We start from the raw sequence: 18,186 nt of genomic DNA, 5'->3' as shown, positions 1-18,186 counted from the left end.
GGCGCAAAGCCAGACGTTTTCCATTACGATTTCACTACGATGTTTGACAAGAAGGAGCAGTGCGCGAGATATGCTAATGAGCAGACTTCCCTCGCTTGAGTTTCTGAAGAATGTTCCATATCGCGCTAAGCTCATCACTACTGATTATGACAGGCGTGCAACGGTAGGTATCTGCTCCCCAACTTCCACCCTAATACGGTACAATAAGTTACCATTTGATGGGAATGGGACAATGCCCTCACTGTGTATGGAGTCATAGGGATAAGAAGACATTATTCATTAGTGTTGGTACAAGTGATTTTGCCCAAAAAGCATGCGCATTCAAAAAACAAAATATGCAAGGTTACGGTATCATCACGTACATGACCATGACGACGTGCAGAAAGTGCACTGGCCAGTGCATACCCTATGGCTATGTACTAGTAAACATGGTAAACATGAACAACATCATTATTCATCGGCAGTTCATTTTACTCCGAGCTTTTCCTGAAACATATAGCCATGATGATTAGGCCTACCATGTACCATGACAAATAATAGCACTAGATCATGTAGATGTCAACAAGTTCACATGAACCGTATAATCCCGCATGGCGCATGTGGGGCATGCGTCTAAACCAAAGCCCCAAAATCACTTGTTTTGGTCTATTTCACTTGTGTTTCCCCGTCTCCCAGTCCATAATACATTTACAGTTTACAATCCCCGATCATGGCCCAACAAAAGGTCATCGGTTTACTAAAGGAACACAACTGTTCAATGGATTTATAGTTGAATGCGATCAAACTACGTCTTTTCAATCGTGGATTGTAAATTTAACCCCATGGGCCTAGGGAAAGCCCTATAACAATACTTTCGACACAGTTATTATCTCCGCTGCCTCCACCATGTTACACACAGTGCTCACTGCTGATTCTAAAATGCGCCACCAAGTCAAAACAGGACATATGTTCTTCTAGGAATAGATCTCTTTCCAATATTTCGTCATTCCACTATCGTCATCACCTCATCATACTTTCATTGACATTACAGGCACACATCCACAGAGCACTCTTCAAATCATCTACACAGTGGTTATCCAACTAGGATTATAAAGGTAATTTCTTAGCCCCACACAGTGGGTTTCAGTCTTGATAAAGGGGCACTATTGCTAGCAGCTAGGTAGGCAAGATAAAGTTAGACGAAGTAGCCGATAGGGGTCTCTCTTCCCTCAAAGTCCGTCACAACTATTCAAGCTTGTACAAGGAATACATGCAGCGCTCACTCTAACAAGACCCAATGGGAATGTCGCACAGTCATCTGTCAAAAACAAGACCTATGTTGCAGTATGATCTCTTGCCAATATTAAATAATTGCACTATCGTCATCACCTCATCATACTTCATTGACATTACAGGTACACATTGACATAGACCACTGTTGCAGTCAACGACACAGTCGCTATCCAAGTAGCATTTATAGAGGTAATTATCATTATCATACCTCATTAGCATGTGAACCAATCACGTCGCGTCCTTTGCGATCACGGCAAAGCCTCATGGAATAATGTCTTTCACCGTTGAATAATTTTTCATATTCCATGCCTACAACTTCAATTTCTTCATATTCCATGGCTAGAAGTTCAATACTAATATAATATCCAAGATAAAGTTACAAGAAGTAGTCAATAGGGGTCTCTCACCTCTCACTGTATGTCCACACTATTCACGCTTGTACGAGGAATACATTCAATGCTGAATCTAACAACACCCAGGGCCCTTACTCTGTATATTAGTCACTGGAAGATGGCCCATTTCACTCCTTGCTTCTACTTCACCTATAGTCTCATTGCAAACGCCTCAGTTCTATGATATCACATTCACTTTCAGCTGTCATGCAACGCAACAACTGTGCTATCTGCCATCGCACATCAACGAAGAAGTGCAGCCACCCACATTCCACCTCACGTCTGTCCGACCAGCTGCAATCCTCGAGGACGCCCCACTGTACCACGATTTCACTACGATGTTTGACAAGAAGGAGCAGTGCGCGAGATAGGCAAATGAGCAGACTTCCCTCGCTTGAGTTTCGGAAGAATGTTCCATATCGCGCTGAGCTGACCACTGCTGACCATGACAGGCGTGCATTGGACTGGTACAGGTTGGAACTGAACATTGAATATGCTGGTGGTGACGCTTTCTGATGAGAAGTTGGTCGTGACTGATGCAGTATCCTTGGACTTGTCCACAGCATCGTTCAATCATTGCTCTCTGTGCTGCCTTGATTCTTTACCCAAATACTAAGACCAAATGCCTGTTGACTGTGCTTTAAGAGAGACTGGCGCCATGCCTAGAGATATGACTGACCCCTATTGGCAAATTTGTATGATTTTATCTTGCCTACCTAGCTGCTGCCTATAGTCTCCCTTTAACTGCGGAGCACTTCAAAGTCGATAAAATGCCATGTTCCACCTTTTAATGTGTTCAGACCGCCATTTTCAAAATAATCAAGTCAGGACACTGCCTTCTTGTCTCATAATAAATTTTGCTTTCCTCAATAATAACATTTCTTCTTCTTCAATGCTTTCATCATTCCAAACTTCTCCTCCTCTGACTTTTACAGGGGTACAGTCATGGCAATCAAAACCCAAATACTGAGACCAAATGCCTGTTGACTGTGCTTTAAGAGAGACTGGCGCCATGCCTAGTCTCTCTTAAAGCACAGTCAACAGACACCAACCCCCTCAGACTCAGAAACCACAAACGCCCAACCCTTCCTGCTACCTTAATACTTCTGGATCCGTATAAATATAATTTCTATAAGATTTCAGAAGGGATAGTTCGGTGTTGTTTAGGAGTGTCAAATCTTGAAAATGCCTAAAATCGGTAAATATTGACGGAATTTCATCCGGTTTTTGACGAACAGCAATAGTTTTAGCAGTAGAGTTCATTTCCGGATAGATAATTTACATAGGTCACATGCCCTTTTGCGGAAAAGGTGCCAAAGATTTGACGAGCAAGTGACAGCTGGCCACGCCTCGGGCCGTCCTCATAAGCATAACGTTATGGCGGACGTGATGATCGCCACGTCGGCCCAAGTTGTGCGTAATTTCTAATTTCTCCCCAAATACTCGATGAATTTCATTGAAATTTAAGAGAATGAAAGATTAGATACCTGTTTACCTTGGGTATTCCTGGTTTCTTCATACATCATCGATAAGACACCGAAATTAACCGATCTTCAAGAGGTGTGAAAAGGTTTTTTGTGCGAAAATGCGCTTACGGAACGTCGAAAGTCACTTGACCTGAACACCCTACATCTAACTGTGTTTAAATGCATCCAGGCCCTGCAACTGGAAAAACAATCAGTTCGCACATCAATCGCTCAGGACGCTATCGGGAACCCGCCTAGAAAAAAAATTCGAAGAGAGGTGATGCAGCACCAGCAGCGCTGACAGAATCTCTGCTTCGATTGTGTAGCTGAACGCAAGACGATGGAACAGTTCTTGCAGGGCATTGGACATTGCATTCGAATATCGCCATACTCGTGGAATTACATGTAAACTATTATTAATGAGCCAGATTGTGGACCTTTCATACTAAAAAAGAGTGCCTTAAATATCATTCATCCACATGGCTTCATCTTGGAACTTTCATTATGTGCTTCTCAGAGAAGGTTTCTCCTTAATAGGGTTCCACAAATGGTTTCATCATCTTCCATATTGTGCCTCAAGGTATTCTTTCATAGTGTTCTAACAAATACTTTCACTGCACCTTACGTACATGTATAAAATGATTATTCAATAACCGATACTCTGTGTGTTTTGTACTTATTCACACACCCATCGTCAACTTCAGTACTTACTCTGGGAGCATATTCTCAGACGTATGTCCAAAACATACTGAATTACAAATAAATTGTTTCATACGGATATGAGAATGTCTCGACTGTAATTAGATAGAACAAAATAAAAACAAATTCAGATATCAATTCCTTTTCTTCTATCCTCTGTGTTCCAAGAAATAATGTCATAAATAGGGTGACATTGATGAAGACTAGTAAAGCGTAAGATATGCGCTGAAACCCAGTATTCAGACATTACTTGAGTCCTTGTTTATAAACCCAGTGGTTTAAACATTACACAAATATGAACCAAACCACAAAGCAAATAATGAAATGATATTGCTAGAGAGAGACTATGCCCAAACAATCCCGTGTTCCTGAATTATCTTTATTTTCACATATGGCTACATTTAAAGGATTTGCACAGCAAAATACCCCCATAAGTATGGGAAAGTAAATGTCCATCTAAGTTCGGAATACATAAGATGCCCCCTTATGTATGGAAATATCTCGTATTATTATTATTCACTTCGGCGGACAATTATTTTCACATAGGACTACCAATATACCAATTTTCGAGTCAATGAAGCCCCGCTTACCGACGACAGATGCTTCGCCATAACATAAGCTCACCCACCTCTCTGAGAGGTGAGCTAAGATTAGCAAAATTTCGTTTGAACCAGGGTTTGGGTGAGATTTTGCTATGGGGAAGTGTCTGTCGTCTTTTGGCCGGGCACAATTCGTAACTACTGGGTCACTATTACCTTGAACATTGGTACATTTATCAGTTAACCCATTTGCAAAGGGAATTGTCCTAGAATCTTTACAATCATCATGATCTTGATAGCCGTGTTTTGACTATTGAAAACCATAACGGTGTACTGGCAATTTGATATACATATTTCTAAGGCCTATGCAATGCCTACGCAATAGAAAAAGAGAGAATTCAAATATATATTTTTTTTTAATTATGAATTTTGTTTATCTATTTATGCCTTTTTGTGTACCTATTTTTCCATTCCCTTTTTCCCCGGTACCTTTATTTCCGGTACTTTTATTTCATGTACTTTTATTTTCTATACCTTTTTGTCCGTACCTTTTTTCCTGTACCTTTTGTTCCTGTACCTTTATTACCTAGATTCGATATGTGGATATGATCAGTACATATTTTGACACTCAATTTTTCCTGTTTTGATTGGCTATACTGGCAATTATACAATATCATTCACACACTCAGGTCATCTTAAATTATGAGGTGTAACTCCACATACAGTTTACTATCATAAATGTATGTTTCTTAACTGGAAAACCATAAAAAAGTTGTTTTATGATAGCCCTCTGCTCTTCATATTGGGCTTAATGAAAGTATCGAACATATTTGACAGGAGGATTAGACCTATATGACAACATAAAGCTTACATTGACAACGTTTTTTCGGCACAAAATAATAAACGAAGTGTGTTTTTTCTCTATATTCAAAGAACACAATTGGTACATACCTTCTCTTGTGCTCGTGAACTGATTGAATATGACCAAGAGTCCCTTCGTTCCATTGTTTGGGATTGAATATATTTCGTCATTTCTATCGTCTCGGTGTGGAATGGCAGTAGCTGTGAAAAAAAAAGTTAATTTAAGATGGAAACATCGAAGGTGAATTTGCCCGACCTAACACAAAAAATTGCTTCTTACGCTGAGATGACCAACATATTTGTTTTCATTGTGGTCCATGGATTGTGTATCATTTGACATATTTGAGTTACAAACAACTTGCTATCAGGTATAGAAGTAGCCGATTGTGTTCTGATTAGTCTGATTGCCCCGTGCTTTGGACCACAGCATTGCAACTGATGATGAAGGCATACCAATATCTTTCTTATGAAAGTACAACTAAAGGAATGGGCGGCATTCATTGCAGTATGTTTGTTCTTCTTCTGTTTCATCAGTAAACTATTTTTCTGAACGTGTTCGATGCTTTTCCAGTTTTGTTTCAGCTCTTAGATAGCAGAAAAAAGCGCTGGTATTCGTTACTTTCAGTACTCGAAAGTCCTGGGGCGAACGATCTTTCCCGCCACGTGAGTGCACGCCGATATCAAAGGTCATATCACCCCGCTATTACGACGCAACGTAATTTCCATCATCGTCGCAATAGTGGAGTAATCAAGCGCCATCAGTTGGGAAAATTGATATCAACGACTTGATATGTTAAGTTCATTGTTCAAAGCGATTGTCATAGTAGATGAGTCAAGACTGAAATATCCATACTGGTACCTTTATTTTGCCTAAGCCATTGTGCCACAGCGATCTTTTTTGTATAGTCTTCAATCAACTCAACCAAGACACTCTCACAATGGTTGTGAAGCGCACACTCTAATGCAACGTAAGAACCTTTTCTGATGACTTTTTTCCTAAAAATGAAAATAGTTTGAAACACATGCATAACGCTTAAACGAATAAGTAAACGGTGATCATCTATGTCCTCGATTTGATCATTGTACTCATCTTGGCTGGATCTGAAATTAGGTGTCCGTGTACCCTTTTGTCAGGTGATCTCAGTGACAAAAGTATAGTGAAGTCTGATTCCTAACTTGGCGAAGAGAGGACCAAATCCAAAAACCGGCCATCTTGGACGCCATTTTATATTTTTCGTCGCACATGTTAAACACACTGTTGTTTCCGATAAGTATTTTAAGTAATTTATTCACTGAATAAGTTATGCCACATAGCCATATTCGATGCCATCTTTAAATGAAATGGTCCAGGGATCATGTGCTCACCTCGGGTAATGCTAATCAATGTCATTCGTAGTCGATATTGGGAAAACTGTTTTGGTTGTTGATGTCAATTCTGCGATCTGAGAAGAAGTGGTGCGGTAGTGCAGCTTTATTGAGAATTTAACGATTTTATTGAAGTTTCAAGATGGCCACCTGGCGGCCATATTGTTTATGAGATTTAGCGTTATTGCTGCGTGTACATTACCATATCATATGTAATAGGACTTCGTTGAATTTTCGAGATGGCAGCCTGGCGGCCATATTTGTCATTCGATTTGACTGAAAATTTAGGATATTGTAAAGAGTGCATAGATACATAATCGCATGAAATTTGGTTGCACTCCGAGCACTAGATTCGGAGTAATAATAGGACATTTTTAATTTACAAGATGGCCCCTGGCGGCCATATTGGTTATCGGATTAGACTGAAAATTAAGGAAATTGTTAAGAGAACACAGATACATACTCACATGAAATGTGTTTGCAATCCGATCATCAGTTTCAGAGAAATAGGGCTTTCTTTATTTTTCAAGATGGCCGCCTGGCGGCCATTTTGATGTCCTCGCGAGCTACATTTTTGGGGTAGAATAGAGGGTCAACAGAAACATGTTCTCATACGTTTAGAACTTTCCAGCTCGAATAGATACAAAACGTGCCACCTATCGATGATTTAGCGACCTTTGACCTCTGTGACCTTGAAAAGTAGGTCAAATAAAAAAATGATATGTGATGCATACTCGCTAGGAGTACTCACCAAAAAATTATAAAAATATTACCAATATCACGGGTCCTATTGCATATCTTATTTTTTTGCATTATGCCCCTGGTGCCCAAACCAGGGTCCTAGTACATGTATACCAAATTTAAAGTCCATACCTCAAGCAATTACGAAACGTGCCGCCGGTGGACGACGACGACGACGACGGACGCCACGTCATCGCATAGGCTCACGAGGTGAGTAAAAAGGTCAGGTAAATTTGCGAACCGCTCGCCGAACAGGCATATTTTTTTGCCCTGTTTGGCAAGCTGCATGTTGCACAGCATTGAACATCAACCAAGTTTGGCAATTCTACACTGTTTGGTGAGCCGGAGACTTTACAACACATTAGCCAATCGGAGAGCACTGACGTCATATTTGAATTAACGGGTGCATTATTAAAAATGGCCGATTTCTCGCCCTCGATTAATTTTCTTTTACTGAACCTGTGTTCCTGGCAAAAGTATGTTCGAGTATGTGACTAACTGATAGCGCAATAAATACATTTGGTACATTGCTAAGGTCCTTCGCTATAACTCCATCAGTGTTATCCACCGCTTTGCCATTGAATGATAATGAACTCCTCGAAGGCTAAGTATGAATGAGTTCGAACCTCTTTCCAGGGCAAAACAGTCGCTGAGCTTGTAAAATAGTCACTTTCTTAACAAACAGCTTCAAGGGCTCAAATTCCACTTAACCGTTTGTATGTTGTTTTTGACCTCCAACAACAGCATCCAAAGCCATTGAAAAGCGTTTTGTTACATATTTGTGTTCTTACTTTGTTTTTTGTTTTGTTGTTGTTGTTGGTTTTTTAGGGCGGAGTAGTTGTTTGCCGTTTACGCTTGAATATATAAAACCATAAGTAGATTCTAGCTGTACTGCTTTTAGTTACTGCAGTGTCTTTCAAATAAAGAGTCAGGTCACAGCAAGTTTCCTTTAATCCCACAGCTCTCTCAGGAAATTAACTGGAATCCATGACGAATCCGGTTTTAATTCAGCTATAAACTGAGCTGAGGTGCAAAACAATGATGGAACGACCAAAATTCAACGAAAAATATTTACTCTGTACTTAAGGCACACATATGATTCATCGGGTTACAAATACGTACTCTATTAATAATGAAGACGAGAATGATCTAAGAATTTAGGCATTTGTGTTGATTAGCTGCTAATTGCCAAACATAACAATAATCAAACTACAAAAAAGCTGCACACAAGTGGTATTACGATGACCCTGGGCTAAAATTGACCTATTTAGCATACTAATGAGAGACATAATTACATAATCCAGTTTAGAATGAGGGAATAATTTGAAAAGAAACGGTTGACTAGGAGAGTGAGAAAGATGTTGTGGCGCTTGTCCTTGAAAAGTGACCTAATTAATGCCCTAATAAGTGACCTAATTTCGTGTGCCCTTGAGCTCCAATGTTGTTGTGAGGTAATGGTTTGAAAAAAAATTGTTTTTGAGTGTAAGAGTGATGTTTTGACGGAATGACTGTGTCCTTGTAGAGTGAAGGTCATTTCTTCCCAAACCGCATGTGACCATGTGTTGTGACCTAATTAGTTTGCTAATGATATGTGTTGTTGCGTACAAATGACCTTGAGTTTGAAATGTGGGAGTGATTTGCAAATAGCCTTGACTTTGAGCTTAAAAACGGTGTTTTGGCCGAAATCCTTGAAAAGTGTAGGTTATTGTCATCCCAAAGTGTAAGTGACCATGTGCTATAACAGTCTTGCCCTTGGAGTGTAACATGGATGTGAGAATAACTGTGACCTTGAGAGTAAGAGCTCTGTTTTGCATTTGCCAAGCGCAGATGCTTGATAGACGTAAACACATTTAATAAAATGATTGTGTTGTTTCTTTCTAACCAGATTAGGCAAACACACACGTAATTTAATGGAAATCAATATTGAGGTCACATTGCATGCGCACATCATCAGGACAAGAACGTGTTTGCATTCATCCAATAGAACAGGTTTAATATAGATTGAAAAGTATTTTATAATCTACTGTATTGTTCCCTTTTTTCCCATCTGGCTTACCGAATAAATACTAACAGGGGTTTCATGAAGGTCTCGGTGTGTCCTCATGTTGCGTACTTTCTACGAACTCGGCCGAGTATTGCGTGCAACCTATATCAAACCCGATTGCTGGTTTACCTGTGACGCACGATACAGCAGGTATTTCAGAGTTGATGGATATTTTATCGGGACATCTTAACTCCTAAGTGGGCAAGTGTGACACAAGCGAACATGGGCGACAGTCAAAAGAATATCAGACAGCGCGAGCTTCTCCTGCTCTTGCTGCGCCCATTGGTGATGAAAATGAATTGGAAAGCAAAATATTCGAGCAGTTTCAAACTTGTCACAAAATGCTCTCGTCTTTTGCGAATGGTCAGTTGTGTCTTGATCCTCTCCAGACCCGGAAAATCTACGAAGATATTCTCCTTCAGAGGGTTCTGGAAATGATATGCGAACCGATAGTCGAAGCTTTGCCTGAAATGGAGCGGGATAACGCTGAGGTTATTCACACCTCACAAGAGGCAGCAACTTCCACCGCTCATTTGAACCTTAGAAGACAATCACCTGAGCGGCAAATTGATTTTGATCAGAGGGAGAAGCAAGGGGAAAGAAGCAGGCCCGAAGGTGATCACCCGATTCTAAGGAGTCTTGTATTGCAGGGCAATACACCCATACCTTCGGATGTCGGAGATCGCTACTGTCAGGAGAATACTGCACCACTACCATATCCATTAAACGTGCATGATTCCCCTGAAGATATCACCTTTCATCAGTCTTTTTTTAGCGGTAGGCGAGCACAAGAAAAAAGAATCCTAATAGGGGTGCACCCTGGTGGTAACTGTATTGCTGCACGCAATACTTGAAGTGTTGGTGACAACGGAGATGGTGATGGTGATGATGATGATGATGAGTCAGACTCTGATGCTGATGAGGCACAATAACATGTTCAACCCGTGTTTCAAATAGTATCGACTCATGAAACAAACATTCCAAAATATAAAAAAAGGCATAGAAATGCAAATCAAAGTTGACACTTTGGAAATAAGTACATCATACAACGATGAACTTTTCCAACTGGGGCTTTTGTGTGTTTTTTCAACCTATTTTTAGGGTATCTGCATCGACTTAATCCGATGGGTAGAAACGAGAATGTGCAGTATTTGTATAACATCTACCAGGATATTGTTATTGTAAGTTATCTAATCTAATCTTTCTGAATTAACTAACCCACTTTCATTTTATTTTCGGTGTAGTGGAGAGAATGCTGAAGCCTTCATCAGTGACATTTCTTTTTCCCAAGATGAACTTCACGCTGAGATAAGGGCAAGTCTGGTAGCTGTAAACAATGAGGTAAGCTTTCCAACATTTGTTCCAATATGTCTAATTCCCCGCATTTTAATTGATATCCTATTGTGCAATTTGAATATAGGTACAACATAAACAAACATGTTCAACTCACACTGCAGGCTAAGGAATGAGAAGAACGTTGCCCTTGACCAAAAACCGCGCGGTCCAGCCTCATGGGTAGGGAGTTCAAAAAAGGCAGAGAGCTGCAGTGATGACTCCCATCTTAAGAAAAAAAGACAGAAAGCTGATTACATCCTCTCAGCTCTAGTGCCAGAGCCAGAAACTCGACTTGCGGCAGCGGTAATGTTGAATCTGCCCTGTGTGGTCTACCCATACCCGTGGTGAGTTGATGATATTTCTCCACAGATTGTGCAAGTGGTCATAATTTTTATTACAACTCAAGGTTTACTCTTATTGCCCCCTTTTTTTACCTTACAGAATGAGTGGCGGGATGTGCTTCTCACCTTACAAGGTGAATGGGAAAGCGACCCGGCTAGTCTCACCGCAGAGTTGCGTAGGGTGACCCTCGAGTTTTATACAAAGGTATTTATCATTCATTGTACCTCACTATTGTCTCCCTTTAGCCACTTATCTTATAAACACCTAACACTTCTTTCTTTCTTTGCTAAAATAGGCACTAGGCGTACCTGTAGTACTTCCAGTAACTTTAAACTTTGAACTACTCCTGGCCTTATCTTTTTCCTTTTAATTATTCCCCTGTGTGTGCTTAGGATGCTCAATTCCTTTGATTGTTTCCGCCGCTGCTATCTGGTCCATTGATTCTTGGTTGATAAACTCCCTCAACGTTTCCACACATTCTTGGAGCTGATACTCTCTCATCCATCTCTGGTATCATATTAGCAAGTTTTCATTCAGCTTCTTCTGAAGTGCAAAGAACAACGATCCGCGACCAAGTTCAGCCTCCATCCCCGATTATACAAGTTCACAGTCAACGCGTCTAACAGTTCAGCAAATTTCTCCAAGTCGCGAGCATAGCCTTCTCGCATCGGTTTGAAATTTTCTAACTCGTCAAAGCGTAACTTGATCTGTCGTCTCTCACCTCCAAATTTCCTTTCTAGCCTCACCATAGCTGTATTGTAAGCCGCCGCTGAGTGTCCTAACCCCTCTACGACTTTTAAGGCTTCTCCTTGCAATGATTCCCTCAATCTCAGTAACTTGTACTCTGGGCTGCATGCTGCCTGATCCACACATGCATCAAATGCTGCTTTCCAACGCAGATACTGTCGCTTATCCCCCGAAAACTTTGGGATATTCACTCGTGAAAGGTGCCTAGTCGGACCAAATATTTCAGAAGTGGAGTGTGATCGATATCCCTGCTCTGGTTTACCTGCTGGGGTACTTGTATACACTGGCATGGAAGTAAAGGGTGTTGCTCCTGGATTCAATGGATGCTTGTTAGATGGGCCTAAATAACTGCTCTCCTCTTTAGATCATGCAGGAGTATTCTCTCGCTTCCCCGTTGCCTTATATCCGTCTTTCTCTGGTAGTTTCCTATAACCTAGCGTTGTCTCTTGCTCCTCAACTTTCGAAATAGCAACAGCTGTTGCTGAGTTCTTACACTCCGTTGTTACAACTGGCCTTTTGGTAACGAAGTCCTGAACTTCCTGTTTTTTCCCACTCGTACTCGACATTGACTTTTCGATTTCTCTTATTTCTGCCTCGATTTCGCTTATATCTTTTTTCAATTCTTTCATCGACAATTCCACTTCCTGGTCGGAACCGCTAACCGCCATTGCAACTTCATTTTTCGGCTTTTCTTTCCTCGATTTTTCCATGCTTTCCAGTCAGTTTCTCAAAATCTTCAATCACCTCTGCCTCATCCACATCTTCCTCATAAAGTTTCACAAGGAATTTTTTATTTTTGTCTAGTGTATGCCCTCTTCGCATTTGATTTCTGCTTCTTCAGTTGCTTCATACGTGCCTTTTCCATGGTTAGGCCTGCTTGGATTAGTGTCTATAGAGCATGTACACACGATACGAATATCAAAAACTATTACTGCACCACAAAGTCAACAATCAGATCAACTCTTTCCTCCTGACTCCGACTGATACTACGGCTACACAACGATTCGGCTCCCATTATGCTCGACGGGCATCTCAGCACAGCTTCCTACACACATGCACAGTGCATACGGCGACACTGCGTACATCGACACGTACAAATGTTTTTACGACCACGAGGTCGGGTGTGACCGGGTTGTCATCGTCACTTCTCGATAATTTTACCCGTCATTTAAATACTATTTCCCTCCGTATACTTATTTCCTATACTGTCCAGCTGTTTCAACCTCTCTTATTTCACGTGTCTTCTTTAGGCACACAGGTTAAACTTTTAACCATCTAGACCCACTTTTTGCCAACTGCTTGGCTCAGACCGCCCTTCAGCAGGCCATACTGCCTGGATGGACTGACCAAGATCTATTCTAGATAAAACTCCGACATGCAACTTGCGTAAGGATTGATTTGAAATTGAACTTTTGTACAAGATAGGTTGCTACCACTTCCTAAATCCCGAAACAGGATGTTATTAAGGAATTAATAACCCAGTCATCAGATAATACTTCTTATGAATGCCTGCAAATACTGTAATAGTTGCAATAAGTGGCTGTTGCGGGAAATTAGAAAAGGCCTGTATTTTGATTGATACATCGTATCAAAAGCAAGAGTTGCATTTCAATGGACCAAGTTAGCTTTTACCACGCTTCGACTTATCATGAATGGATAAAAATTTACAGGCCTTTTCTGACTGCCCGAGTAGGCCACTTATTGCTGCGTTTACAATATTCAGCTTTTTTCAAAATTGTCATCGTTGGTTTATTTTGTGTATTCAAAACGGGACATGGAAGCACCCATAGCTCGTGTTTTATGCTCCCTGTCACAACTTAGCACGCATGCATGACTCTCTCCATGGGCACAGTCAGACTTTTCCCCGCCACTGAGTCGACTACGTTATGCCATGACAGTCTCATGTTAGTATCACAGCTCCGCTAATACGGTATGCTATGAGATTGTCCCTGCATGAACCACTAGCAACTATGCACATAGCTTAGGTTAATGCTCTTAAATATGGGATGTGACTGTCTCTTCAGGAAAAAACAGCAATTATGGCCATCCCTTGGCCATTCGTTATGCTGTGATTATATCCTAACATGGTCTCCCGGTGTGGTCACAACTCCACTTTTAGGAAATGAAAAGATGTGACCGTCTTTCAGGAACAGTCAGCAGTCATGCTGTCATTTTATTGAAAATCTCATGTCGGGGTCACAACTCCATAGTAAAGAAATGTGACGGTCACTCCGTGAACAATGAAAATCATGCCCACCCTTGAGACTTTTGTTATCCTGTGACTGTTTTATATTGGAGTCACAACTCCTCCTACAAGAAATATTACGTGATGATGTGACTGTCGTTTCAGGAATAATCAGCAATAATCACCCCATAGGCTTACCTCAAAAATAAAAACAGGATGTGGTTGTCCATTCAAGAGTTATCAGTCATCAAGCCTGTACGGCCGCCCAGGCTTACGTTCTGCTGTGCCTCTCTTATGTCATGTATGTCAGGGTTACAACTGCTTAGGAAAGACAGGTTGTTACGATATCTTCATAATCAATCAGCAGCTTTACCCACCCTTTTAGACTTGGTTTATGATGGGACCGTCTCACGACTGTCGGTGTCACAACTCCTTGGTAAAGACGGGATGATAGGGTCTCCTAAGGAATAATAACTGAACAATCATGCTCACCCTTTAGACTCACTCTTTACTGTGAATGTCTTAAGTCAGGGTCTCAACTCTATACTAAATACGAAATGTCACTGTCTCTTCAGGATCAAGGAACCAATCATACATGACCATCCGTAAGGCTTAGGTTGGGTTGAGACTGTCTTGTGTCCGTGACACAACGCCATAATATTGAGGCAGGATGGGACAGTCTCTGCTTGTATATGCTGTGATTGTTTCATATCGATGCTACAACCGTCACAAAACAAATCGGACGGTTATGCTGTAACTGTCGTGTTAGTGTTACAACTCCATGGGACATGTAAGACGTGATATGAGGGTCACCACATGAACAATCAGCAATTATACCCATTTCATAGGCCTAGGTTATGTTGCAACTGTCTCATATGGCAGTTTCACAACTTCATAGTAAAGATGACGATATGTGACGGTCTCCACCGAACAATCACTAAACAATCATGGCTATCCTTTAGACTTGATTTATGCTGTGAATGCGTAACGTCAGGGTCACAACTCCATGGCAAAGACGAGATGTGACGGTCTCCTTTTTAGGAACAAAAATAATCATGCTCATCCATTCATCTTAGGTCTCGTGTCACAACTCCATAGTAATGACTGAATGGAACATACTCCGTTTGTGAATGATGTGACTGTTTCATATCAGGAACAATCAGCAACCACGTCCATTTCTTCATAGAAACGACGGGATGTGACGGTGTCTGCAGGAACACTTAGCGACCATGTCCACCCCTTAGGTTGGGTAATGATAGGACTGTCTCGTGTCAGTGTCACAACTCCATCATCATAAAGACAAGATATGACGGTATTGCTTGTGTTTGCTGTAACTGTTTCATTTCGGTGCCATCACTCCACTTACAAAACCTTAGGACGTGATGTGACTATGAACAATCAGCAATCATGCTCACCCCATAACCTTAAGTTAAGCTATGACAACTTATGTGTGTGTGCGTGGGGGGGGGGGGGGAGTGTCACAATTCCAAAGAAAAGACAGGATGCGGTTTCCCTTCATTAACAAACAGCAAGCATGCCCACCCCTCAGGCTTAGGCTAAGGTGTGTCTGTCACATGGACACAACTCTATTTAGGTAAGACAGGATGTGGCGAGCTGCTTCGAAACAATTAGCAGCCATGCCCACCCATTAAAATTGTCTATGTTGTGGACTGTCTCACGTCGGTCGGCGTCACAGCTAATCCTTGATGAAGACGGGATGTGACTGTATCTTTAGGAACAACCAACATTCATGCCCATCCATTACGCTCAGGTTATGCTGTGACTGTCACGTATCAGTATCGCAACTCCATAGTAAAGAGATGTGACGGTCTCTGCAGGAGCACTAAGCGATAATGTCCATCCCTTAGGCTTGGGTTTTACTGTGACTGTCTCATGTCTGTGTCTGTCTGGTATCAAGGTAAAGTGCTACACCCAAAGCCATACATCCTCTTAAGACATACTACCAAGTAAAGTGGCTTGTCCAATGACCTATGCGTATGCGTATAAGGTGAAGCTGTATCACTTACCGGGACATTGTGTAACTTGAGTAATAAAGTGGTTGGGTACATGTTAAGATGCATTAGCAAGCCGGATGATCATATCATCATGTGCCCAAATAATCAGTTACCAGCACCCCGCAGTCGAGTGTTATGGTGTCAAGAATAACGTTTAATCCCGGTCTAGACCTGTTATCCGTTAGACGGACACGCGCGAAGCATATCTCAGTGAAACACTTCCAAGTTTCATGCTTCTCTGTGTCTTCTTTGAGGAAAGTTTCCATGTTTCATTGGAAAAAGTTTCATGCATAAAGCAACTGATGGTGTAGAAGTGGAAAATCAAATGAGCCCTGTAAAAATGTGTCCTATTGTATTCTTACGAATTATGTTATTACTCATTCAGTAGTATAAAAGTGACAGTTTGAACTCACAAGTCATCCCCAGTCAAAACCAAACACAGTCAACCTTCAGTCAACTCAATCACATAGGATACTTCAGTCAACTCATTTACATAACAACTCTGACCATAGAATCCTACTATGATACCATTGACTCAAGAATCCTACTATGATACCATTGACTCAAGAATCCTACTATGATACCATTGACTCAAGAATCCTCTTACCTTACATCCTGACTCAATAATCCTATAATCCTTGAAAATCAGAACGTTAAAAAATCACAAAAGTTATCAAAATTGTTCAAATGAATAAACGTTCAAAGTTGTCAAAATCAGAAAAGTTGAAAAGTTGAAAAAATTTGATGTAATTAAAAAAATTCAAAAAAGTTGAAAAATTAGATTTTTCTATAAATAAAATGGATAAAAGAATCATTGTACTAATCAGTCTCCTTTGTATATCATTTACAACAAATGTCATTCTAACAGGTTTACAGTTTAGACCACATAAAACACCTATAAATATTACTGATTTTCCAATGAATTACACATGTTTACTTGATTCAAATAGATACTTAATTAAAAATAACATATTTGGGCATATATGCTATAATCATTGGCTAGATTTGTCAATTATTGACCTAAGATATTACAAAGTTGGTTATTTTAATTTGACAAATTTGGATAAAATTTAACTTTATTGGATAGTTTTCATCCAATAAGATTAAATTCAATCACTACTTTTGTCTCAGACACTTTAAAAGTCCAAACAGTCTAAACTGATGAATCTGAAGTCATTTCAGATTCTTTCGAATTGAATATCATTTCCTCAAATTCACTTTTTGAGATACTTCCGTTATCGAGAGCTTTGGACAGTAAATTGTTTATTGAATCTAAACTAGATTTCATCAAATTCACTTTTTCAAGGTGTTTTTTCGATTTTTCTGTAATCTAGGAACTACAATTTTTCCAGTTAAACCTAACACAGTACAAATAGCAGTAATTGGAATACTGACAACATTCCCAATTACAGTTGTAGCACCAATTGATGCTATTGTTACACCAGTAATATACATTGTAATTTCACATCCATGTAATACTTTACTTGATTTTTTATATCTGTTATGTAATTTTCTTCGTTTAATTATTCCCAATTCTATTTCATTGATTTTATCTTGAATTTTTTCAAGCCTAAAGTTATCTACTTCAATAAAATCTACTTCATCCATTTATTATAAGTCTAATTCAATCAAAAGACACATATTATTTTAGTAGCAAATTAACGCTAAACGCAGATTTAAATTCAATATTTTCATTTTCATGATTTTGTATCTGTATTTCAATATATGTATAATCATAGGACTGAATAGCTACTTTTTCAGATGATGTATATTCATCAATGTCTCCATAATGTTTACCTTTTGGTACATATGTAGTAATGATATCACTACGTTTTCCATTCATAAAATTGTTGTTTGTATCAACTATGTTACAAGAAATACAGTATTCGTGATGGGGTAAAAATTGACAAGTATGCCTACTTGTCAAAAATTGGTTTTGCAGAAATATTAAATTATAATCTTCACCACAAAATCCTTACATCTCACATATATCATGATCTGGCCTAATAATAACATCTGGAGCCATCTGTATAGTTGTCCTTCCTGAATTGGGAAGATAATCAAATTTGACTTTACCAGATTGACCTAGTTTATCTAACAAATCTTCAAATACATGTACTTTCTTAAAACTATCAAAAGTATAAAATCCATCTGGTATACTTATATTTTTCATACTCCACATT

At 39.9% G+C, this 18,186-nt stretch overlaps 1 protein-coding gene across 6 annotated transcripts in view; it reads right to left on the bottom strand.

Moving 5' to 3' along the window:
- LOC135497818 (uncharacterized) overlaps positions 1–18,186 on the bottom strand; it is a 205,727-nt gene that overhangs the window by 102,046 nt on the left and 85,495 nt on the right. For all 6 annotated transcript variants that reach the window (XM_064787758.1, XM_064787754.1, XM_064787757.1 and 3 more), the window contains 2 exons: positions 6,089–6,225; positions 5,320–5,430 (listed from right to left, as the gene is read on the bottom strand). In XM_064787758.1, coding sequence (XP_064643828.1) covers positions 5,320–5,430; positions 6,089–6,225 — 248 coding nt within the window. The remainder of the gene's footprint in view (positions 1–5,319; positions 5,431–6,088; positions 6,226–18,186) is intronic.

Source organism: Lineus longissimus, chromosome 13 (assembly GCF_910592395.1).
Source record: "Lineus longissimus chromosome 13, tnLinLong1.2, whole genome shotgun sequence".
Classification (NCBI taxonomy): domain Eukaryota; kingdom Metazoa; phylum Nemertea; class Pilidiophora; order Heteronemertea; family Lineidae; genus Lineus; species Lineus longissimus.
The sequence above is the reverse complement of the archived record's forward strand: the minus strand, read 5'-3'. Positions and strand labels throughout refer to the sequence as shown.